The sequence below is a fragment of the Dendropsophus ebraccatus genome, chromosome 2 (assembly GCF_027789765.1).
Source record: "Dendropsophus ebraccatus isolate aDenEbr1 chromosome 2, aDenEbr1.pat, whole genome shotgun sequence".
In the NCBI taxonomy this organism is placed as follows: Eukaryota; Metazoa; Chordata; class Amphibia; order Anura; family Hylidae; genus Dendropsophus; species Dendropsophus ebraccatus.
Genome location: NC_091455.1, coordinates 137,170,767 through 137,195,667, shown reverse-complemented (window position 1 = coordinate 137,195,667; position 24,901 = coordinate 137,170,767). Strand labels below are relative to the sequence as shown.

General features: G+C 38.8%; 1 protein-coding gene across 1 annotated transcript in view; it reads left to right on the top strand.

Moving 5' to 3' along the window:
- Positions 1-6,873: 6,873 nt before the first annotated feature.
- Positions 6,874-24,901, top strand: part of CNTNAP2 (contactin associated protein 2) — a 1,369,824-nt gene continuing 1,351,796 nt past the window's right edge. The window contains exon 1 of the mRNA XM_069958388.1: positions 6,874-7,338. Coding sequence (XP_069814489.1) covers positions 7,245-7,338 — 94 coding nt within the window. The 5' untranslated portion in view covers positions 6,874-7,244. The remainder of the gene's footprint in view (positions 7,339-24,901) is intronic.

Here is a 24,901-nt window from a genome sequence, read left to right as displayed (position 1 = left end):
TGTACAGAGCAGGAGAGATTTTCTATAGGGATTTGCTGCTGTGGACAGTTCCTGGCTCAGACAGAGATGTCAGCAGAGAGCACTGTGTCAGACTGAAAATAAAACATTTCCTGCAGAACATACAGCAGCTGATAAGTATGGAAAGACTTGAGATTTTTAAATAAAAAGTCAATTACAAATCTATATAGTTTTCTGAAACCAGTTGATTTAAAAGAAATAGATTTTCGCTGGAGTACCCCTTTAAGCTTACTTACTATTGAGGAGGCTACGAGGACATAGCAGAACATGAGGGGTTTAGTTGTACATACACCAGACTGGGTTTAATAATTGATGGCTGCATGTATGTTGTTATGTAATGTCCAGTAATATTTGACATTCAGGTATTTTGGATCAATTTTCTGCATTTACCTTTTTATGCTTACTGGTGTATGTGTGTGATCCCAGAGATTTTACAGACATTTCTATACTTTTTAATTCAAGGATGCATTCATACATCCAGGATCTACTGCAGATTGATACAATCACACATCCAGGATCTGCTGCAGATTGATGCAATCACACATATAGGATCTACTGCAGACTAATGCAATCACACATACAGGATCTGCTGCAGACTGATGCAATCACACATACAGGATCTGCTGCAGATTGATGTAATCACACATCCAGGATCTTCTGCAGACTGATGCAATCACACATACAGGATCTGCTGCAGATTGATGCAATCACACATACAGGATCTGCTGCAGATTGATGCAATCACACATACAGGATCTGCTGCAGATTGATACAATCACACATCCAGGATCTGCTGCTAATTGATGCAATCACACATCCAGGATCTGTTGCTAACTGATGCAATCACACATCCATGATCTGCTGCAGATTGATGCAATCACACATATAGGATCTACTGCAGACTGATGCAATCACACATACAGGATCTGCTGCAGACTAATGCAATCACACTTACAGGATCTTCTGCAGACTGATGCATTCATACATCCAGGATCTACTGCAGATTGATGCAATCACACATCCAGGATCTGCTGCAGATTGATGCAATCACACATCCAGGATCTGCTGCAGATTGATGCAATCACACATCCAGGATCTGCTGCAGATTGATGCAATCACACATATAGGATCTACTGCAGACTGATGCAATCACACATACAGGATCTGCTGCAGACTGATGCAATCACACATACAGGATCTTCTGCAGACTGATGCAATCACACATACAGGATCTGTTGCAGATTGATGTAATCACACATCCAGGATCTTTTGCAGACTGATGCAATTACACATACAGGATCTGCTGCAGATCGATGCAATCACACATACAGGATCTGCTGCAGATTGATGCATTCACACATCCAGGATCTGCTGCTAATTGATGCAATCACACATCCAGGATCTGCTGCTAATTGATGCAATCACACATCCAGGATCTGCTGCTAACTGATGCAATCACACATCCAGGATCTGCTGCAGATTGATGCAATCACACATATAGGATCTACTGCAGACTGATGCAATCACACATACAGGATCTGCTGCAGACTGATGCAATCACACATACAGGATCTGTTGCAGATTGATGTAATCACACATCCAGGATCTGCTGCTAATTGATGCAATCACACATACAGGATCTGCTGCAGACTGATGCAATCACACATACAGGATCTACTGCAGACTGATGCAATCACACATACAGGATCTGTTGCAGATTGATGTAATCACACATCCAGGATCTTCTGCAGACTGATGCAATCACACATACAGGATCTGCTGCAGATTGATGTAATCACACATCCAGGATCTTCTGCAGACTGATGCAATCACACATACAGGATCTGCTGCAGATTGATGCAATCACACATCCAGGATCTGCTGCAGATTGATGCAATCACACATCCAGGATCTGCTGCAGATTGATGCAATCACACATCCAGGATCTGCTGCAGATTGATGCAATCACACATCCAGGATCTGCTGCTAATTGATGCAATCACACATACAGGATCTGCTGCAGACTGATGCAATCACACATACAGGATCTGCTGCTAATTGATGCAATCACACATACAGGATCTTCTGCAGACTGATGCAATCACACATACAGGATCTGCTGCAGATTGATGTAATCACACATCCAGGATCTTCTGCAGACTGATGCAATCACACATACAGGATCTGCTGCAGATTGATGCAATCACACATCCAGGATCTGCTGCAGATTGATGCAATCACACATACAGGATCTGCTGCTAATTGATGCAATCACACATACAGGATCTGCTGAAGACTGATGCAATCACACTTACAGGATCTTCTGCAGACTGATGCAATCACACTTACAGGATCTTCTGCAGACTGATGCAATCACACATCCAGGATCTGCTGCAGATTGATGCAATCACACATACAAGATCTGCTGCAGATTGATGCAATCACACATACAGGATCTGCTGCAGATTGATGCAATCACACATACAGGATCTGCTGCAGATTGATGAATTTAGTTACATTGATGTCTGCAAATCTGCAGCAGATCCTGTATGTGTGACTGTATCCTTAGGTCCAATTCACACATCAGTAACCCTGTCTGCCGAGAGGATTATGCATGTGTTTCAGTAAACATCCGCATTTGCAGGGACCCCCTGATTCAAGTAGGTGACATGGCCGCACTAAGGCTTAATAATTGTTTGTGTCATGGAACATGGCCCCAAAACAGATCAGTAACACCTACAGATGTGTGTATGGGGTCATATGAACTGCATGTGTGAAATGATGTATGAAAGGGGCCATAATGTCATCTGGATATAACAACTTTTAGGATCCAACTTGCACCACATGATGGAATAATATGAAAATTTTGGTCAATTTTATAGTAAGAAACCAGACACTTTCTAGAGCATCATAGAAAGTATATTAATGCCAATCTATTTCATAGGTCAAAAAGAAGAACACGTAAGGGGCAAAGAAGCAGAGGGACTTTGTTCAAAAGTAGGGACTGTCCCTCCAAAAGAGGGACACTTGGAAGGTATGGTCTTACATGTCATGGTCATGACCTGGGTGCAGCATACATTGGATTAATCTACCAGAGGTTTCATCATTTCTTGTAGTCAGTATGACAACTCCCGCAATTCTTACATGGAACACACGTGCTGCCTTATTTTGGACCAGCCATAAAAAGACAGTGGGCTACAATATGTGTAAGCTATCAATATAAAATCTAATACTAGTCATCCCACACTGATTAGTCTGGGCGTAATGCTGGGAAATGTTCACCTTTCACCAGCAGATGGCAAATAGGAATACATTTTGTCAACTCGGAGAGGAGAGGGAAAAAGGAAAGTTTAAAGGGTATCTATGTCACTGCTGGCTTAAGCAGCCCTGGCCTACTGTGCCATTCACCCTCTTTTCCATTAACTCTTTCTTCCTTCCTGGAAGAAATCCAGTAGAGACGGTGTGTCAATTCATGTTTATATATATGTGTGTGTGTGTGTGTGTGTGTGTGCGTGTGTGTGCATGTGTATACTTCTGTTGTTCTTCCTTAGTTTTTCTCATTGCCCAACATATTCAAAAATGTTTGCAATACTATGTTAGGGAATGCATACAGGGCTGTATTTACAGCTCATGCATTATATTCAGATGAATCATATGACATTATGGCTCCTTTCACACATCTGTAGGTGTTACGGATCAATTTTTGGGTCCGTGTCACCTATTTGACAGTGGGTCCTTGCAAATGCAGACTGTTACTGAAGCACATTTGTAATCCTGTTCCCATGTGCGGGTCTGTAATTACATACAGGTTTACTGATGAGTGAATGGGACTTAAGGATACAGTCACACATACAGTACAGCATCTGCTGCAGATTTGCAGATATCAATGTAACTAAATGCATCCTGTATGTGTAAATGCATCCTGGAATTAAAAAGTATAGAAATGTCTGTAAAATTTTGATACAGTGAACCAGTTAACCGCAAGTGACCACCCAAAAAGTTGGGAGGTATGCAAGAGGACCACAAGTTTACACAGTAAGATGTGTGGCCGATAACAATAAATTTTGAAGTGAGTTTTAAATCTGCGATTAGCTGATCGCTTCTACTTTTTCATGGACCGATTATTGAATCACCATTTCTAGGAATGCTTGTTGTTAATAATTGGCCCAAGTAAAAGGCACAAGCTGGGTAAGCCACCCCTGAGAAAAGGCAGAGGCTGGGTAAGACGCTAGGGGAGAGGTGGCACAAGTTTGGTAAGATAGCAAGGGAGAAGAGGTAGAAGCTTGGTGACAGACAGTATGTTGGGATGGGGGGGGGAGGACATAAGACTCTCACTTACCACTCTGTGAGCACAGGCAATAACATCTAATGCAGAAGCTTTCTGCTCTTGTGTGGGAACACTGTACAGTGGAGGGAATTCTGGCATTATAAGGACATTCCCTGCTCCTGTACAGTGCACCGTCCTTTTTTATGTGGCCCCAGAAGGTAAGTGATGATGCTATTGCATCACCCCTTAACAACCTACATTCCATGGACCCAATGCAGGTGAAGCTGTCGACACATCAGGTGGTAAAATGCACCACCTCTAGTTTTTGATAAATCATGCCTACTATCAGCATAAGCTAAAGTAGGCATGAGCAGCATATGTCCAGTAAAGGTTGTTCAATTTTGTACAGCAATGCATCTGTTCAAAATTTTGAGGCTTTTCCATGTCAAAAAAAATAATTTGTATTATTGATAATTTCTATGTCAAAAAAAATAATCTGTATTATTAATAAATCTCCCCCACACTGCATACTGATCTGGTAGGGTGGCATATTATTACAGCACAGTGATAGCGTGTCAGAGGGATGTGCCCAAGCCACCATTCATTGGTGCCAGCTGTATTGGGTAATCAACAACCTGTTCTAATAGAGTTGTGTAAATTTCACCATAAGCATTATTTACATTTTTATGGTGGTATGATAAGTTTAGATTAGCAATAATGCTCTGCATTTCATTACTGGTGGTTAAAGTTGAATGCAGGGGTGTCCTGGATGGGTGTCCATGTATAAAGCCCCTTCCAGGCTACAATCACCTTGTCATCACAGCTTGCATCATTTTTCTTTGCACTGCTGCCCATCTTGTCACTCTCCAAGGTAAAAGATCATGATATACGGTAGAAGGCAGATTGATTTCTATTTACTACATGCATTTTTTATATTTGTATTTAAAGGGAACAAACTGACCTGTTGATGGCTTCCTATTGTACATGGAGCGCTGAGGATGAAGTTATGTCTCAAACTCCACCTCATGCCCTGCCCCAGAGCACCGATCACTGCACTAATAACTGTTAGAAGGGACAGGCCGACCAGGGGTGGATCGGCGATCTGGGGCAGAGCAGTACTCCAAGTCACTAAGTAAGTTACTCCCATGGTGTTACATCTTTAGCCACACACTGCTTTGAATAGGAGAGAATATCTCTATGTATACAGCATGCAGGTCGTACATAGAGACTGTATGGCTTTATTTTATGTATGGCATTACAGGCTTCATAATGCCATACATACGAGGAGCCTAAAGGGAAACTATCAGCAGGTTAGAAGCATCTAACCTGCTGACATGTCCCTACAAGGCATGGGGCACTGAAGATAAAGGTCATTTTCTTAACTTGATTCTCAGCCACGTTTGGGAGATATTTGTAGTTTATTTTATATGCTAATAACAGGGCTACCTCCTTGAGTGCACCAATCCACCCCAGTCAGCCCGCTCCTTATTAGCAGAGTGCCACTATAATATTTATTAAGAGGGATAGGCAGGTCGGGGTGGATCGGTGCACTCCAGGGGGTAGCCCATCCCCAGAACACCAAAATACCTCATTAGCATTTGAGATAACCTTCAAATATCTCAAACAAATCCAAAACAGCGCTGAGGATCATGGTAAGAAAACTACTTTCATCTTCAACACCCTTAAAGGTTAGATGCATTTCCCTTTAATTAAAGATTTCCTGGAATAAAATTCACTAGTTATAGCATTTTTACAATAAGACACAATTATCACTGAGCACATTTAGTCAGTTTCACTGCTGCACGTTCTGCAGTGGAAACAAAAAAACATACATTAGGATACTAAATGTTTTTTTTTTTTTTTTTACTCTTAGAGCAGTGTCCCCTTCTAATACTGGAACTTTTGTCTCATAGGGAAATAATTCTGTATTAGTTCCATTGTCATAGGCAATAAAGTCACACAGACATTGTGGAGATATATCTGTGTCTCTTATAAGCAGTCATCAAGATGTAACAGTGACTATTATAAACTGTAGATCCTAATGTGCTTTCTAATATTTGGGTCTGTTAATAATTAATGATGGTGTGTAATGTGTGTTATGAAAAGTAATCACCGCACTACCAGTATAGGCCATCTACTGGTGAAAGTATGTACTGCAGGCAGTAACCAAAGCATCCCAAGCTCCCTGATCAGCCTTTTAATATGTCCCCTCCCCCTTCCATCAGTCTGCAGGAGCTGGTGCAGAGATTAAAACAACACGGGCTTCTGCTAGAAAGCATCCACAATACAATAGTCTCATCTCTGTGATTTCTCTGGACTGCCATTCTGACTGCAGAGTTACACGTGTGGCTGGAAAAGCTTTGGAGAGGAAGATCAGAAGAGGAGGCTGTAGGAGATGCTGGTGCTGCAGTACTGGAGCTCTTCTTGCTCTCTGCTGAATAAATATAGATCTGTTGTGTGTGTGTATGGGGAGTGTCTTGTAGGACTGCCTGCCCTGTTGTGTGCATGCATATATATACAGTACGCCTGTGTGTGTCTGAGCTAAGGCTATTCCAATCACAGTAGAGAGAGGAAGGACTCAGCTGCAGAGGCAGCAGCATCAGCACCACTGCTCCCATCCCTTGCTCTCTTCAATCCTGTCCTAACCTGCTGCCACATGACCATTCTGCGATTTTCCTCTTAAGATTTTTCCCTATCCTGTCCTCTTCTGCACTCCTCTATTTAATCATGATCTCCAGCAAAGAGGGAGCAAGTTTGTTACTTGAATGTTGAAGAAGAAGGTCTCATTGACTCAGCCAAGGGTCTAGGAGAAAAGGGGGGTGGGTTTTGTTATTCTTTAAAAGGGAAGCCCTGTGTCACTCCACCTTCAAGAACACCCCACAATACTTCCCTAAGGAAGATATAGAGGAGCAAGTTACTGTACTAACCCTGTGGGAACTGGAGTTAAACCTGAGAAGCCATGGTTTGGATTTGCAAAGCCAGAGGGGCTGCTCTGGTCCTGGGGATTTGGAGCTATCTATACTGCAGAGCCTGGAGTGCCACATCTGATTCCCGTAAGTCTTAGTATTGTCTTTCCTATCTCTTTTACTTCTTTACTTCTTTCCAACTATTTCTTTCGGAGCACAGCAATGTGAATTTGTGTAAGAAAAGCAGGATTTCTGCTCCTGAGGCTTCTCTGCATCAGGGGCTGTCAGTAGGCTTCCTGTACATACTGAGTTGGCCTTACTTGAAAGTTCTGCATGATGGTATATTTCCAGGGCTACAATTTATGCTACTTTTTATTTGGTCTCCAAAGGAGATATCTGCCACTTGAAGATATGTGGTTAAACATTCAATTATTAAGGAAGGATAGTGTTGTAGTCTGATGCTACATTAACCCAGATTATAGATAGGAGGTGTAAAGGAATTATACCACACACCAGGAACTAAGTGTGTAAAAATGAATCCTAAGTGATGGTTGGATTAGGGGATAGCACTAAAGTTTATTGTTATGAAATTTATCTCTATTGTATTGTGCTGTATACCCAATTGCTGTCTAATAGGCTAAGATCAGATGTCACTGGAAAAAAAAAAGTTGATTCTACTGTGAGTCCTGATTTTATTGTGAGGAGTCATTGCAGGTCATAATAATCTTCCTATTCTCACTCCTGTCCTATATAAGGCCGATGTTTTCTCATGCATTATTATTGTAATATGCAGAAAAAAAATAAAATATGCATAGTGCCTCATTATTAATAGATGGGAGTTGTGCTCATCTCTTACAAAGCACCACCTGCCTTATGGTAAAGTTGCATTAAAGAGGCAGCTATTGAATATACTACTGATTGGACTGTATTTTGGATACAACTATGGTATTCTGACAGACAAGTACTGTATATTCTGCAGAACATGTGGAGTATAATTGTGGCGGGTGTCATCTGGAAGCGTGGATACAGGACTACTCTGAATGTACTTTCTTTGACCATGAGTTGTTGCTGTGACTTTGCTATGAGCTTGTGAGCAGCTAGAAGTTGAGTGTGGTAGCAGCTCAGACATTCTTCTATATGAGTTTTATTGTAGGTGCCAGTGCAGTAAATTGTGGTTCAAACAAGTTTTTGTTCATATGCCTTTTGGAGGTAGCAGTGGGCCTCTGTGCTGAGGCTGGGACTGTCATACAACTACTGTAAAGATAAAGCACTTTAGTTACATGACCTTTGCACTTTATTCTTTCTTTAAGCAAAACATGATAGTGTGAAGCATGACAGCCATGTGTAAGTTACCCTAAGTTACCCATGCTATGTTACCCTAAGATTGTGAAGTGATGCAGTGTATTCCTATGGGCTGTATCTACACCTAACTGTAAGTTTTTGTGTGTTAAATGACTGCTGTTATGGATTTGCAGTAGTACTTCCGCAAGGTCAGGATTTCTGTTGATTGACACTTTAAAGCATAAACCTAAAGTACAAATTTGGCGAACAGTTGGTTACAATCATTTCTACATAAGCCACCATGTCAGGCTACAATTTAGGAAATAAAAAAGAATATCTCTTCCATGATCACTGTTTTATCTCACAAGTCTCAAGTTTGGGGAACCTCTAAGCATCTTACCAAATGTGTGTGGATAAGACAAACTTTTATTTATTTATTTATTTATTTTACATGATACACACTGTATGTTTAGGGCCCCTTAGGTACCTATTATTGTTTATATGAATTTGAACATGGTAGCAATTTAAATAACAAGAAAAATCAAAATCATTGCTATTTCGTAAAGAATTTTGTGCAAACTTGTAATTACCCGCCTACAGACTCAAGATATACTTAAAAAAAAAACTAACAATGATAGCACAGTGCATTTGTTGCCATGAAAGTATTGTTCTTAATGTACAGATTTTTCATTGATGAAAAATAACTGGCAGGGATTTGTTTAAATGTAGAAAATGTAACACTTTGGGTGCCAGAGGTTTTTTGTCTGTAAAATGTGACCTTATTATTGCATTGTGAATCAATAAACCAAGAATAAATGAATAGAATTACTTTATCATCCCAATGTATATGTATGCCGGTGGATGGCTGTCTGTGGTTATACTTGGCGGAGGCTTTGACTCAGCAGAAAGAAGAATGCTGCAGGTGTTACCCTTTAAGATGCTAAAATCAGACAATTCACTTGTTCTGCTGATTACAACTAAAGAGATTGCGCTCGCTTGTCAGGAATGTAGTCAGAACATTGCATTCCCTTGGTTTAATTTAATCAGCCTTCATATTTTACAAAATAAGTAAGAAATGAGAATCGTCACCCTTTTTTTTCCTCCCATGATCCTTCTTTGCCCACATTTTTACCTCGTATAGACTCATATTTGATAATAGCTTTTGACTTCTAAGACTTTGCATTTCTTCCTTTATAATTATGAGTTTAATACATGGTGGCTTTAATATTTTGTGTATCACTGAACGTTTCCTCAGCATAAATATCTATAATGAGCATCTCAACCAGGAGAGGTCATCACTAGACAAGAGTAAGAGCAATGTTCATTACATAGACTCCGTCTTCACATTCTACAACCATTTTTATACAAGATCAGAATATTATTATTATTATTATTATTATTATTATTATTATTATTATTGAAGCAAGACAATTAACTCAGCAGGAAAAAGTGCAGGATCTGCAACATAAGGGAGGAAATCCATTTTTCAGAGCAGGCAGCAGTCTGTATGATATCTGGATCTCAGCAGTATTTCTACTGTACTCTAGTAGTCAGAGAGGCTCAGTACTTTGTTCATATAAAACCCAGACAGCTAGCAAGGCACTAGTTACGGATCGCCACAGCAAGTCTCCAGTGTAAGTGCTGACACATCAGAATAGGCCTTTTATTCACAGTAAGTGCCATCAAGTTCAGATGTGAACAGTGCACACTGGGAAAAATGAGGTGTTTAAAAGCTTTGCTTATGATTTACGCTAAAGTTCATGACACCTATGTTGCCTTCAAGTCTTATTCCCATAACTCACAGACAACTGGCATCTTTCCATATGCTTCTGTTGTGGATACTGAGACCTTGGTCGCATAACAATAGATTTTGTATATGTACCAAGTGTTTAAAGCTTAAATGTAACATTTGTTACCCTGAAATACTACCTGGGGCCACTGAATACATTAATATAGGATTTTCATTCAGAATCTCTTTTAAACTCTAAATCTCCTGAAGTAGTGCCAGTGTTTTTTTTTTTTTTTTTTTTTGGGGGGGAGCATTAAATGGGTTATCATTTCAGACACAGTAAACATCTCAGCTCAAACCCTCCACCCCCCTTCCCTCTTTCACACAATAAGAAAACTGTAGAATTCCATGATTAGGAAGACCCCATTGTTTTCTCCAAAAGTACCTTTAAACCACTAGGGGATATTGGAAGGAATTGTAGAGATCCAGATACAGTGATAGAGCTGAGAACTTTGCAATGATACATTTTAAGACATGAGGCTAAAACATAACTGTGATCGGCTTAAGGCATATGTCTGTGTGCATTGTTTATGTGTCATAAATAATTTACAGAAAATGTTATCACTCAGATGTGCATTCACACATCCACATGTTATTATTGGGGCATTGCTATAAAAAGGGGACGTTTACACCATACCAGATGACTGCACAATGCCTGGTGGAAAGATCATACCTCCCAAAATATGAGTCAATTGAACTAGCTCTCTGCAGACTTTAGCGGGGGTATTGGCAACGTCACCTCTGCAACAATCCAAGATTACGCTTCTTTTATTTTATAATTGCTTGGAGCTTTTAAACTGATTTCTAGCATTAACTAGCTTTCATATTATATGGGTCTTATCCCTAAAATGAGGAAGATGCTAGTTAAGTAACCATACCACCATACTCCCCCTAGTGGCATATTGCCACTTGTCTTAGTCTTTAAATTGCAATATTTACATTTCTTTGACATATGGTAATAACTTCAGAATTTTTAGACTTTCCTTTTAAAATATTAAACAGGGACGGTGGCTGCCAGAGTTGGATATAATTTCAGCTGTTGTGTGATTTTACTTTCACATTCAGATCTGGAGTGAGAATTTTTTTTGGGCCCCAGATAATAAAGAATATAAACCCCTGAGAAGACTGTCTTGCACTGTCAGGTGTTATTTATTCTCTAGAATGTATAGTCTTTAAATAGTAAGAAATTCAAGTTCCTGAAACACAAGGATTTATTGATGTGGGTATAATTATTTGCTTCTCTGTACAAGTTATATCATCAAGCTTAATATCCAATGTATCACAAGCCACGTTTCAAGCCTGCAGTGTGAATAATATAGTCTCTCTAAAACCTTACTTCAGAATGTTCAACCTTTTTTTTTTTTATCTGAAGTATGTAGAAATCTATCTCACTTAAGAGTTATCTTAGATTGCAATATAGCTAGAGTATTTCAGCTGTTAAAATGCACAAAAGTCAAGCAAACACTGTGAATGGTGGTAAATAAAGTCTCTGGTTATTGAATTTTCACTTATTGTAGCTGTAGATAATCATAATCCCTATTTGTGTTCACAGTTGTATTTTGTGTTGTCCAGAGTTTAATTAGGAAAGATTCATGATCATTCAAAGTTGCCAAACCATGTATTGGTACCTGTGACCTACATCCACTAACATTAGAGACAAATGTTCAATATTTACCATATACTCCCTCTATAGGATAATTGTATTCCGGGGTTTTCTATGCCTCCGAATTGTGTAGAAGATCACTGTACTGAAAGAAACTGTGTACAGTATATTGCAATCCTGGCATCTATCCCAACTGTAATTCATACAGTGTCTTTATCTACATAAGGCATGAACACCATACGCATTATGTACTGTATATACACACCGTATATGCACCATTCAAATTGGTGACAGTTGAAATGAATAATGTTGATTTTCTTATTACAGTTGTTAGAGTAAGGTAAAATTATAAACGTAAAGATCTGAAAAAACCTTGTCAAGACTACATTGAGATTGCTAGATGAGTCAGAGCATCACCAAAACGTCAGGCAGGCAGTGGTTAGTACCTAAATGTGGTCCCAGGAAGGACAGCTCATGAACTGGGTCATGAGCTCCCAATGCTGAATAATGGGAATGGGGCACAATTGGTTAGTCCATTGTGTCTGATCAAACAGAAAAGCTATTGTAGCAAACATTGCCACAGGTATTTTTGGCTATGATGTGTCAGGGCACACACAGTGCATTGTAGTTTACTTCATATTGGGTGTGTAGCTGCAGACAAGTCAAAGTGCCCATGCTAATCACAGTCCTCCATAGAAAACACATGCAGTGTACTGGAAAAGGGTATGTGCACACTGAGTAATTTTGACAGAAACTCCGTCGCGGAATTCTCAGCTCGCGCCCACTCACAGACTGCAGCGGGCGCCTGGGTATCCGCCTGTGTCATAGACTTTATTCTATGTACGGGCTGATTTTTTCATCTGTCCAAAGAATAATCAAGTTAATTTTTTGGGCGGATGGAAGAATCCGCCCGTGCATAGAATGGAGTCTATGACACGGGCGGAGACCCAGGCGCCCGCCGCAGTCTGTGAGTGGGCGCGAGCTGAGAATTCCACGACGGAGTTTCCGTCAAAATTACTCAGTGTGCACATACCCTAATAGAGCATTGGTTTATAAGGCCAGGTTTAAAAAAAAAAAAAAAAATACATCATGTATACAGGCAGGTACATGTGTATCTCTAACCTGGTAGTTTTACTTGTATTTTCTGACCAGTGTAATCAACCTGTGTGTACACATGGACCCTTATTTTTTGTGAAACCAATTGTATTGTGTAATGACAGACTTAATTCTTCCATAAAATATGGGGCGAGACCAGAAAAAAAAATATTTGCATGGTGAAATTGAAGGGGAAAAAATGGTAAAATTGACATGTTCTCTATGTTCCAAAAGTCAGGACAATTACAATGATATGTAACTTGTATAACTTTTATTTTATTAAATGGCTTTTAAAATATTTAAACCTTTTTAAAAAAAATTAATTACTCTATATAGCTCATAATGCTTTTATTTTTTTTGTCTATGAGGCTATGTAAAGTGTCAATTTTTGTGTCATGATCTGTACTTTCTATCGGTACCTGGTTCACTTTTTATTACATTTTTTATAAAATTGATGTGACAAAAAATTAGCAATTTTGCAGGAATGTGATAATTTTGGAATTTTGGGTGATTACGCATGCGGCAATACCAAATATGTTTATTTATTTTAATTTATAAAATGAGAAAGGGGGTGATTTAAACTTTTATTAGGGAAGGGGATTTATATATATATATATATATATATATATATATATATATATATTTATTTATTTTTTTTTACCACACTTTAGGTTTTTTTTACCACTTTAAGTTTTTTTTTTACCACACTTTAAGTCCCCCTGGGGAACTTATATTATTACTGCACTGATCTCCCATAGAGATCACTGCCGTATACTTATTACAGCACTGATCGATTGGATTTCAGACTGGGCTAAGGGCTTTGCTTCTAACCAGACATTCACCCTAAGCACACAGCTAAGACATCGCAGCATTTCTGGAGAGACCTTAAAACATTTGTTCACTGTTAGTCCTCATCTAAGCTGACAGATCTTGAGAGGATCTGCATAGAAGAACGGCAGCTGAGCAAACCTGAAGCACTATCGGGTTCTTCTGAACCCGAGCATGCAGCATTTGATTACTGAAGAAGTAGGATGCACCCATAGGGAGTTCTGGAAAACATGACTTAAAGTGACTGTACCACCAGGCCCAGGCTAAAGCACTGGAGGTGGGCCGACCCACACTTAGTGGGAAGAAACTCCAGCCCCTCCATGACGTGACTCCATTAGAATCAATAGAACCCTATCATAGAGCGGCTGGGGTTTCCTCCCACTAAGGGTGGGTCTGCCCGCCTCCAGTGCTTCAGCCTGGGCCTGGTGGTACAGTCACTTTAAAGCTGTATCCATGTTTTCCAGGGAGCCTTAGGGCTGCATCCAACTTCTTCAGCCACCAGTAATCAAATACTGCATTCTCAGATTTAAATGAACCAGAGCATGCTCGAGGTTTGCTCATCTCTATTTATAGCATGCCACTTAAGGGGACGGGAGGCTAGAAGGCTAGAATTGCTGCTAAAAATGCTCTAGCTAAGAACTGAGTGAAGGCTCTAATAACTTTTATAGTGTACAATTTTAGTTTTTACAAGTTTCAAAAAACTTGATTTCTAACTTTCTGTTTTAACTTTGTCATTATGTGGTATTGAGTGCAGAATGATGGCAGAATGTATAACACCATAGATCAGCAGAGCAACAAATCTCTTGAACACACAGTTTTCCAGAAGAAGCATACTGTAGCTGTGATTTCTCAATTTGTGTGTGGGTTTGCAGCTCAGTTCTATTAAAGTAAATTTTTTCTAATATTAAAGAATCCCTTTAATTCCATTTAGGCCATGTTCACACAACATAAGTTCCGTACTAATCACGGCCGTTGTTGCAGCATCCATGATTGGTGCAGAAATTATGTTTTGCTGCAGGCCGAGGGAATCACGGACGGAGTATAGCATTGAATAGCGGCCGCAGAAAACCCTGTCAGTTCACACAATGGAGCGAGCGTCTCAGTGTGCAGTGTGGAGTTCTGATGCGGACGCGCACTGATGCGCTGACATCAGAACTCAGCGGCGCAAAAGATCATCCTTCCGGTACTGCCGGGAGGATCTTTTTTGGTAGAAATAAATGATCCATCAGATTTTATAGTAAAGAAGTCTTGTCGAAATCTTGAAGAAAGATTGGGACTGGGAAGGAAACTGTCTATACTGACAGAACATTTTAAAAATTACATTCCTGCTGGCAAATACTGCAATTATACAGTAATGTAATATACAAAGAGAGGTCATCTTCACTCAGTATAAAGATGTAGCATGCTTTGATTTGACATTTAATGCATTACATACTATGATGCAGCAAACTTTCAATAGCATGTGATGTGTTAAATGTCAATTTAAAGTTTGCTTCACACGGTATGTGACGTGCTAAATGTCAAGCTAAAGTTCGCTACCTTACGTATCTGTAAGAGTGAAAATGAAGCAGACAATTGACGTACAGTATAGATTGAACCAAAAATGTGCTAGAATCATAAACACTGGTTATCTTTTTAGTTTTTAGTAGCTATAACCAAAATGGTGGTCTAACTGGGACACTCCAAATTATCACCGCAGATCAGGCTACTGAAAATAATTACCTGATCATTGTGGGTCAGGCTTGTGAAAACACGATATGACAACCTTTTAAGCAGCCCTCCACTCTGGCTCACGGAAGTGTCCTAAATGGGAAACTCATCAGTGATTCTGTGACAGATTCTGTGACTTATAAGACAGATGGAAAGGAGTTTGAGACTATGTTTCCACAGTATCTTTTTTATGTGAAAAACATCCGTCTTTTAATAAATAAAGACGTCTTTAATGATCGTGATAATTAACCCCATCATGTCAGCCATAAGGCTATATACGTTCCTGCTGCACATGCCCCATGCAGCTGGAACGTATATAAACGTTCCTGACTTTGAAGGGGTTTTAATGTGTGCAGGGGCGTTTCAATGTGATCGGCACCGCACACAATACAGTCTTCAGACCCGGGCATGAGAGCTGTCTGTTATTAACCCCTTTAAACGCCGTGATGCACAGCGATCAAGGCGTTTAAGTTCGTCAGTGACAGGACAAGGACCTGTTACTGACCTACTGGGACCCGCATGGCTCCGGGGGTCCCGATTACTTGTAACGACAGGGGGGTAAGCCACTTACCTCTGTCCTGTCAAATCTTCGATCTGTGCATAGAGTCTGCTCTTCAGCACAAAAAATGACACCCCTACCAGCCCTGTAGGTGAAAAAATAAAAGCACTATGGCTCCTAGAAGATGAGGAGGAACATTGCTTCAATTTAACCTGGACATCCGTGCATAAATGACCTACGGTCATGAAAGGATTAAAGACGTCTGCGTTTCTCAAAAGACGGGCGTTTTTTGCGTAAAAAAATGTTGTGGGAACATAGCCATTCTAGTGACATTGTATGTAAAGGGGAGGCTCAGAAAACACACACACTCATACACAGAGAGAGAGAGAGAGAGAGAGAGTTAAATGAAGTTCTCTGTGCCATCTCTTTTTGTGCAATCCACAGAATACAACACACACTGTCAGTTCTGTCTATAAAGAGAAAGGAGAGAAACTGTCAGCATATGACAACAGCCTGCTCTGTCTCCATTCACAGAATAGTGACAAGCAGGTGCAGAAAAAAACTCATTGAAATGTATGCAATGTAAATTAAATATATTCTCTGAATGGAGAGAATTATTAGCATGTGCTGACATTGCTGATATGAAAGAAGTATTTTAGAAAAAAAAATGGGAATATATATATAAAAAAAACTTTTTTGCTTTTTATATTTGATTGCTTAAAAAAGTCAATTCAATACCAACATATTTCATTGATCTACTATATTACCAATCTGCTAGCACAGGCTACAGTCTGTAGAGAAGGCCCCCGGCTGTGATGTTACGCAGTTGCAGTCGGAACATTAACCCACCAAGGATGCTATAAGTAACTAAATAGACGCCACTAACGCTGTTTATGAAGGTATTCATATAGTTAAATTGCATCATTAGATGAATCCAAAATGTTTCAGATAGCAGCTGGCACCCACTGCATATTTAGTCTTGGTTCAGAACCCACTCCATACTTCTCCACCCAACCTAAGATGTAACTGTACAGAGAATTGTTGGTTAGGTACTGCAGATCATAGGGGTTTACATTAGATGGCGGTATTATTTGCACTCTCCATGTATAAAAACACGGCATTTACCACATTTTACACGTGCTTACACCCATAAATTATAGCCAACATCTGTACCAGCTCTAAGCTGGCATATATTTCAGTAGGGGAGCACAGGCAGCTCAGATTGCCCAGATTTATGTATCTACATAAACCCAGCATGTGAGACACTGATCTTAATTAATCCCCCCCAACACACACACTTTCTATTCATCTTAGTATACAATTGCTTTTTCCATTGCTGTTTGGGCAGCTATATTTAGATGAAATGACATAACATTAGAACCAGTACAGATCTTGGAAAATGTTTGAATTAAAAAATGATGTAATAAGTGGATCACTAAGACAACAGCTATTTAATAACGTATACTTTATCACTATGAAATAACTGTGTTTGTTCTGCGCTATATAGCTATTCATATGTATAATATGCAACTATAGGACATAGCATTTAGCCTATCATTTTCTAAAATCAATACACTGTGAAAGTTTACTGGCAGCAGTTTTTGCTTAGACTGCCTGTCAGAAATCCAACGCTGCAGATCTGTCTGAATTTCACTGTGAGAATAGTCAGACGTGGATTAAAATATATTAAAAATATATAAACAAAAGTAAAAAGTTGTTTCAGGCTTTTAACTGATTAGCTTTATTTATTTTTAATTCTTACTAAAAAGAAAAGAAGGGAAGTGTTTTTTGTAGCTGCTATAATCTAACCAAATGTGTGACTATCACGCACACATATTGGGATAAAAACAGTGGCATAACTGCTTAATAAGAACAGCTATTATATATCATTGCACATAAATAATTGAATTTGCTTCACATTCCCAAAGGCACATCCTGCTCCCAGCACAGAATCTGTAACAGGGCTCCTACTTACCATATGCTATTTATAATCCTTGTGTCTTTAAAAGAACAGGGGCTGTCCCCTCAGGCACAGGGCTCTGGTGTGACTTCTACCGCTGGACTTCCATACTTTATTATAGAACATTTAGAGTTGGGCAGAAAAAAAATGCCTGGAAGAATAAAGAATATAAAAATGCCACAATTACCCAATTGCATATTCCTGAGTGATGTAGGTAATATAAAGGAGCAGTTGTGGCGAAAACCTACTCCTGTTTTTCTGGCACCATCAAATGCATTTTGGATGCATGCAAGCTCCCTTAGTCTAAGGCCATGACTATGGGTGCTTGCCTATGTCCAAAACGCATCATACATACTAGCTTCTAACATTCATCAATAAAGTATTGACAAATTCACCCCTGAGGAAGTCACAGTATGTAACGGAACACGTGGGGCTTGGAGGAGTGTTACTCTCATCCTCTCATGACTGTATTTTGTGGATTTTTTAGCTTTGCATTCCTTATTTAATAACACATGCTTTTTTCAATCCATATTTTTGACGTTGCAGTAACTAACAGCACTTATATCACTATTTATCATTCTTATATGGAGATATGTATGATAGAACACTGGTATACAGTGGAAAAAACAATTGTGGCACTCGAGGCCAGCGCTACCCGAAAAGATGTGTACAGACCCCGAAACGCCTCATTTTTATGTACTTTCTACAATAAACTCTCCTGTTTCCTAAATATTCTGGAGCACATCCTTTTGGAAAGTTCTGACCACGCATGCCACATTTGTTGTTCTTTTTTACTGTCTACTATAGTTGTTGGTGAGGCCCAGCTGGGGAGAGAGTTTTCCCAAAGTGACCATAAGCTGCACCGTCCTTTTCCTGGCTGCAACAATCTCTGGTTTAGGGATATTATTGAACCACATTTTGTTCATATTTGATGTTATACAGAGTTTAGGAGACAAAAGAAGGGTAGTCTGAGCAATAGTTTTTATATTTACATGGACTTCCATCACAGATGGTGAGACCCCAACATCCTCTTGGTCAGTCTGGTGAGGCCTAGGCCTTGGGTGAAGCTCCAGTAGAAAAACTTTGAGATGTGCTGGCTTTGACAGTACAGCACACTTTATTGGTTATAGTAGGCTAGGATGTGTATACAAATATATATAAAATGATTTAAAAGGTCTTTTATTTTTTAAATTTTTTGAATAATAATTCCATTTTATTGACCCCTGACGATGCCAGACAACTGATAAAACATGTGAGGATCAATGTTAGTGAAATATTATGTCTGGTTTTCTGTGGTTTATTACCCCATGATACAGCAGTTAAGTGCATTGTGATATTATGAACCTGAGATATAATACCAGCAAGCAGCAGTGTAGTGAAAAAAAAAAAGTTTAGTAATCTCAGTAAATATTGATGTGCATATTGTTTACAGTTACACAAATAAATGCAAAGTGCAGTACAGGGATACAAAAAAGCATGTGGGCAGCAACTGAGCAATGTGAGTGACAGGAAGCCTAAACAAACCTAACAGAGGCTATGAATGTATATGAACAAAGCCAAAAGTATGTACAGTACACTATGTAGCACAAGATCATCACACTTAATTATGTGTCATTCAGAATGAACAAATATCTTCACACTGGCAAGTTAGTAGCAAAAATAAAAGCTTGACTTGAATGGCTTTGGAACTCTTTGGCATGTTGTTTATATTGGAGTAGTCGAATTATCTTTAAAGAAAAGTAAACAACATCTAAATTATGGTATTTACTGCAGACAAATGCTTGACTACAATACAAGGTAAAAAAAACATGAAAAATACTAGCTCACAAAAACTTTAATGCTGCACTTATCAGTTTGTACAGAGGAATATTGACAAATGGTTTTAACCTTGTATTCATGAACTAGTTATGATGGTGTACATAATAGCAGGATGATTTAGAGTATATGCAAACATCTAAATATTGTCAAGTGTGTGTACATTTTATTTGTAATGATAATAAACTGTATTGTTTCTTATAGATTATAATACCGATAGAAGCTATGTGACAACCTATACACATCTTTCCTTTCTTACCTTTTCTTGGAACTCAACTTATCCCAAATGCACATCATAAGAAAACCACTTAAGAAAAAAATGCGTTGATACTCTCTCAGGAGCATGTGTGTCAGTGTGTGGCCATCCAGTGGTTGTGAACTGTACTGCAGCCTATTGAGGATTTGATAGTTTTGTTATGTTGTATTGAATATGTATCTTAGAAAATTTGAATCTTTTACTGAATTCAAGGAAAGGTAAGGATGGACACATCTTATGATAAGGTCATACACTTTTCATTACTTAAAAAAACATATATTTCAGCACAGTTTATCCCCATCAAATTTGTTTTTTTGTCAACTGACCTGTAGCAGCGTTGCTATAAAGTGGCAATGACAATTAAGAGAAACCCTTTTGTGATCTTACTCATGGGGCAATCCTTTTTGTCACTGACATATTGCCACATTAGACAGAACAGATATCAGATATAGGGTCACGTTTCAAAGTATGTGATACAGAATTAGCCCATACACGGCTGGAACTGTGTAATTTGACATGAGCTGTAAATCTGGACACACAAACTGTGGTGCATGTTAAACAGACTTCAGAACATCTCCTGCTGAAAAGCCAATTAGCTGTGGAGTTGGTGCTTATACCAGTTAGTTGTATATATTATACATTTCCATTCATCTCCATCACTTTTACAAATTAATGAGGTCACATGCCATCAGAATGTGGCATAGAGTTCTGCATTGCAGAATCTGCACATTTGTAGCACAAAATAGTATTGAAACATTAAAGATTGACACAACTCAGTTTAGATGGTATTACATGACTTTTACATTATCAGTGAAGAGAATTTGAATAGCTAAATGTGTTACTGCTCAGGGGAATTTGCATTCAAAGACACCATGAAATATGTGACCTTGTTCTTGTAAATTACAGGAACCCCTAATAAGCCACTGACGTTTTTTTGACAGTGAAATTTACTGTGTAGATGAGTGACTACTGGTTTTATCTGAAAGCCTAATTGTCAGATTGCAGTACTTGGGAAAAAATACAGTCAGTGTATTAATTTTTGATAACCCTATTAGGGCATATAAATGTAATGGAGTTCACATTCTTCTGGGTTTAGATTCCTAGTGGTGCCCACACCAAGTATTCAGCAGGCCTTGATCACAAACCACACAACTAGAAATTTTTTTTAAATAACTATTTAAAAATAGGCTATTGTCTAATAGATTGGATTTACATGATATCCAATATAAACCAATATAATGGATAACACTTATGGCTACTCGCTCTCCTGTGCTTTTTACAATAACTGCCACCACATCAAGTCCTGAAACTGGTGTTGAACACCTGGAAGTAAGGAGCTGTAAATAAATCTTGACTAGAGATAAGTGAGCGCGTTTGTTAGAGTATTCGCTCAAGTATCGGGCTGCTGGAATGTACTCAATGCTCAAGTGAGTACTGTGTGCTTCTCGGGTGCTCAGTAATATAAAAGCTTGTTGAAAGGCTTTAAGGCTTTAAGGTTTTGGAAATGCATTACGCATTTCTACAGCCTTAGGCCGGCTTCACACAACATTTTTTTTTTTCAATTAATAACGGTCGTTGCAACACCAGCCGCTGTTTATTTAAAAAATACATTGCATTGTTTTCTATTGAATCCTGGCCGGAGTGTATACACTCTATATACACTCCAGCTGGGATTCCAAGCAGTCACACAAAAACTGACATGTCAGTTTTGTGTGGCCACTATTCATTGAATGAAGGCCACAGAAAACTGACAGTGCTGACAATGTAAGTCCAGACTTTACATTGTCTGCAATGGTTAATTGGAATGCGGGCACACCCAAATGCACCTGCATTCCAATTAAAAATAAGTGATATTCATCTGGCTGGTACAGAGACACTATCAGACAATAATGATTGGAGACCAACCTTTCCAGATCAGCAGAAGATGTTGAAAGTAAACTTATCCTATATATATTTAATAAGTATGTTAACGGCAACTTACTATACATGTATTACAGTAGATCACTATGATCAGTTGGGTATGCAGTAAGGTTATTTTATTTACAGAATCCTGTTAGAGATGCCGTTCGGCATATTGTCTTTTCAAATAACAAAATATGTACATTATTCTAAATTATTCCACCTTTATTGACATAGTGCCATGGTTACCTGGAAAATACTGTTATCTTCTCCTTATAGCTACACAGGTGAGGTCATAGTAGTCCATAGTAATCCAATTATATATGTAGGCACAGTATGTTTTCTCAGATTGCAGCTCTTTGTAGTCCATAGAGAGCCCAGCCCTAGTTACATACTAGGTTAAAGGAGCCTCCCAGTTACCCAGGAATCACAGTTGGCATCAAACGTTCTGTAATTACCTACATCTGCATTGAGGGCAGAATGTATCTCCTTATTCTGTGCCAGGAGACATTGGCTAGAATGTACATAAAGCTTTTTATGTACGGACACTATTCCACATGCTGTATTAACTTGTTTATGTAGTGCGTGCAATCTAACATTTTTGGACATTATGCACACAGAAGGGATTGTTTTTAAGCCTCCCACAGGGGTCTCAAGGGGGACTGGTTGGAAGTTTGAATTAATTTAGAGCTTTTTTCTTAGATCTTTTTTTCAAGGAATTAGCCTGGTAATCTGAATTAATTTTGTGGTCTGGATTGGTGTGTCTATTTAGGGGTTTAATCTGAGGACTGTATTTATTTAGGGGTCTAGTCAAAGTTTTATATTAGTTTAGGTCATCTGTGTGTCTGGTCTGGGTTCTCTATTCATTTTGAAGTCTGGCATCTTGGAATCTAGTCTGAGGTTTAATACTTTTTCTGCCCCAACCCTACATTTTCTGCTCCTGTTGCTGATGCTGTGCTTGGTTGCTGTGGGCAGTTTACACCAGGTGTATATGTACACCCTGTCATAAATCTTCCCCAGAGTGTTAAGGACCATACCAATCGTGAGAAAGAGCCAGGATAAGACCGTACTAGGCATTGCTCCCACCTAGCCAGAATCCTGCTCCACACTGATGAGGGGTAACATCCCAAAACGGCTGTGTGTGGATAGATATCTGGCCTTGGTCTTTCCCTTGTCATTACATTGACTTATAGGGCCATTTATGGTGGTTTCCCTACAGGAGCCATCCCTCGGCTGGACCCTTCCACTGTTTTTTTTTTTTTTTTTTGGATATCAAAAGTTTTTATGATGACAGGTACACTTTAATTACCATGCGTTAGAAGTGTTTAATGTAGGAATACAGGAAAAGAACATTTTTTTTTTGTTTGCTTTTTATAAGGGGTTCTATTAAAGTTTATGGAAAGTGTCAGTCAGTGCCCACATTGGATAAGAAAATGTTCATAATTTGATTGTTAGAACTATGGCCTTTTTTTCCCAATATGTGCACCGAGGGCTTCTTGCAGCCCTAGAGAGTCCTGAAAAATATGGATACAGCCTATGGCTATATCCATGATTCCCAGACCGTAAGGGTGCATCCAACTTCTTCAGCCACCAGTCAAATGCAGAGCATTCAGGTTTGGATGAACCAGAGCGTGCTCAAGGTTTGCGTATCTCTACTCATTAATAGATTAAATATAGGACCCACAGAGTTTTTTGAGGTAAATATTGTTGTATTTTCACCTAAAATGTTGTGTGAACATAGCCTGATACCTCTTATATTCTTATATTTTTGTTTTCATTTTATTGTGTGTGAACCTGGCCTTAAGATTAACCAGAGAGGCTTGTTACATTAAAAGCACTCAACTGTACTATACACCAAAATTTTATATTCTGTTTTATAATTTCCAAAATTAATCCTTTATAGAAAAGGCAAGAATTACAGAATGAAAGCAAATGCTCACTTTAAGTGATATCTATAAAGTATAATTAGATGGCTATATTAACTCTGTCAGCAAATCTTCTGACAAAGCTAATGGTAGCAAGTTGTAATAGATGTAAATTATTTACATAATTGATGGCTTCCACTTCCTTCTCTAGTGTTTCAGTGCTCTACAATTGCACTATAAGCTATTTAGGACAGAAGAAAAAAAGTTGTCCCGTGCATGGTCTGAAAATACTCATACCTATTTTCAGAATGTTACCCAGAAGGGTTAAAATCATTTTTGTTTTTCAAATGAATAAAGTTATATTACATTGTACTATAACGTCATCAAAATAAATTTATACCTTTTTGTTTACTTCAGCCACTATTGCTGTCTCCAAAGTTCGTGTCAGGAACTGCAGGGCTTTCTAAGTCCTGGTCCTTGCTCCCTTAGGCTACAGTATGTTCACACAAGGAATTGGAGGAAGGGTTCAAAACACATAAAGTTTTTTCTTTGCGTTTTTGATGCGTTTTTTCACTTTTGTTGCGTTTTTTTGCAAGTAGTCACTATTCACTGCGATATATATGTGATGATAATATGAAGATTTTGTAGCACTTTTTTAATTGCGTTTTTGCACAAGCACTTGTCACTTTAGGAAATTCTTTTGCTCTTTATTTCTCAAGTAGGTGGAGACTTATGCACTTTATTTATATAGTCTTTGTGATTTACAGTATCTGAATTGCACTTTTCTTTAGCATAGGACACAATAACACTTTAATGCACTTATGGCTGTGCATGTTGTATAATTTATTTCCCTTCTTTGGCCAATACATGTTAAAAATGGTCCGCAATTTTCTTTGCTAGTGATAGAACTATAGCTCCCATTCATTTTTATATTGAACCATGCAATAGTTCAGAGTACAGATGTATATGTACATGCGCGGATGAATGACCTGGACGCTGCTCACCCGGGCGGACGTAGGTGATGCTCTCATGCCTTCTTGGCCATTTTCTTTTATGGGCATCGGTGTGTCGCTGGACGCCGAGGGAGGGGCGGTGTGATTTTTAGGAGTC